Source organism: Triticum aestivum, chromosome 5D (assembly GCF_018294505.1).
Source record: "Triticum aestivum cultivar Chinese Spring chromosome 5D, IWGSC CS RefSeq v2.1, whole genome shotgun sequence".
Taxonomy (NCBI): domain Eukaryota; kingdom Viridiplantae; phylum Streptophyta; class Magnoliopsida; order Poales; family Poaceae; genus Triticum; species Triticum aestivum.
Genome location: NC_057808.1, coordinates 22,697,691 through 22,699,543, shown reverse-complemented (window position 1 = coordinate 22,699,543; position 1,853 = coordinate 22,697,691). Strand labels below are relative to the sequence as shown.

The window sequence follows — 1,853 nt, the reverse complement described above, 5'->3', positions numbered from 1 at the left end:
GGGAAAACTTGCCTTTAGAAGATGCTAAATGGGAAGATGCAAACTTTATTAAGCACACCTTTCCGGCTTTCTTCAAGACCACGACCAGGACTCGTCGAATCTTTAGAAGGGGGCAATGTCAGGCTCTGAAACCACAACTTCAGTTAAGACTGTCCAGAGGTTCAGATTTGGGACGCGAAATGGGGAGGAGGCACCCGCTGTTGTAGACGAGTCGTTCGCCAGTTCACACGTTCCCAGCGAACGTGTTTGCTTTTCTGACGTGGCACCTTTGACTGCTTTGACATTCGTGTTTTTAATCCAATGGCTGATAGGTAGTTCACTGGCAGTTCCTTCACAGGGAACGTCTGCTACTTAATATTTCCCAAGAATATTACATTAGACAAGGGTAAATATATGGTCAATGTTAAATTTTGGGTAACATAAATGAGCTCGAACAATATACTCATAACAAACAGCTGCAGAATTCCAGCGCCACAAAGCTCCTTTGTTTCACACTCCAAATCTACTCGACCGGTAGAAGTTTCGACAAACTCGAGAGCTACACCGACAAACAGCAAGAAAAAACCAGAAACTCCGACGTCGGTCATCGATACCACTGTGTGCACATTCGAGTCGTTCCTCAGTTCGTCGTCCACGTGATACTCCTCTAGCCAATCAACAACTATCACACCCTAGCATCGCCCTCTACACCAATTTTCTCCCTGCGAACAAACAGCGTGCCAAATGTTCCAGATATTAGAAGCCATCAAACTTGTAGATCGGAAGAAGATGACGGCGCTGTTCATCAAACAAACAAAGGTACCTCTCGATTGACGACTCTTTGCCACTGATGCGTAGAACTGCGTGAAGGAAGCGCCTCCATTCATCTCCTCCTCCTGCGTTTCAAGGGAGAGCCAGTCAGGTCTGCGATCATAAACATGGTCTACGAAATATGGGAATTTATATCATGGCGAGGGGGGAATCCAACCTGGAGAAAGCTCTCGACTGACGATGCATCATTTGGTGAGAAAGAGACCACCTCCCTCTTCCTTTGCACAAAATCCCTGTTCTCGCTCACCTGCAGTTTCAGCATTCAAAAGGATGTCAAACGGAACACTGCAAGGTAAGCAAAAGAATGAAGTGCCGTGATCCTGCTTCCCGCGAAATTGGAAGAACATAAAAACTTAAAGCTTATATGGAATCTGTCGGACGTTCACCAATGATCAAAACTTGCAATAATTACACTGTAAAAGCCTCGTTGTAGAGTGACAATGCTGAATTGATCTTTACAGGGATGCTGACGGATTTAGAAATAACCGGAATACGTGTTTTGACTGAAGTACCTGGTCTATCATTCGTTTAAGAGGACGGCGGAGGGACTCAATCGTTGTCTGCTCTTGCAATCTTTTCAAGAGGATGAGCGGAATGGTGGCTACTTCTGGAAAAGAAACATGATAGCTCCACTGGAAAAAATGTGCCGATAGAACCTCGATTGCTGAAAGAACGCACTGCTCTTGAAAATCTCTTGATTTCAGCATGTTCCTTGGCACCTAACACACAGAAAACAGCGTTAATTTAAACTATCTTCGGAAGATGAAACATCTGCAAGAACGAACTTTTTATCCGAAGAAAGCAGGGTGCAGGCTAGAGATGAAACCAAACAGGAGCCACACAGGCACACACACAAAGATAATATTTAAGAAGATGAAACTGAAGTACATAATTAATAACTGAGCATAAACCTACGCAGTAATTAAACAAGTTAGAAAATGAGCAATCCAGAAGGATTTACAAAAACATTTTACAGACCATCAGGGGTTGATTACTTGAAACTGCATGGATGGTTGTTTTCTTTTAGTGAGCATTTAGTCATA

At 43.6% G+C, this 1,853-nt stretch overlaps 1 protein-coding gene across 1 annotated transcript in view; it reads right to left on the bottom strand.

Annotated features, from left to right (window-relative positions):
• Nucleotides 1–310: 310 nt before the first annotated feature.
• LOC123119164 (nucleolar complex protein 2 homolog) overlaps nucleotides 311–1,853 on the bottom strand; it is a 6,778-nt gene continuing 5,235 nt past the window's right edge. Inside the window, exons 10-13 of the mRNA XM_044538870.1 lie at nucleotides 1,323–1,529; nucleotides 968–1,057; nucleotides 803–875; nucleotides 311–701 (exon numbers count right to left, since the gene is read on the bottom strand). Coding sequence (XP_044394805.1) covers nucleotides 685–701; nucleotides 803–875; nucleotides 968–1,057; nucleotides 1,323–1,529 — 387 coding nt within the window. The 3' untranslated portion in view covers nucleotides 311–684. The remainder of the gene's footprint in view (nucleotides 702–802; nucleotides 876–967; nucleotides 1,058–1,322; nucleotides 1,530–1,853) is intronic.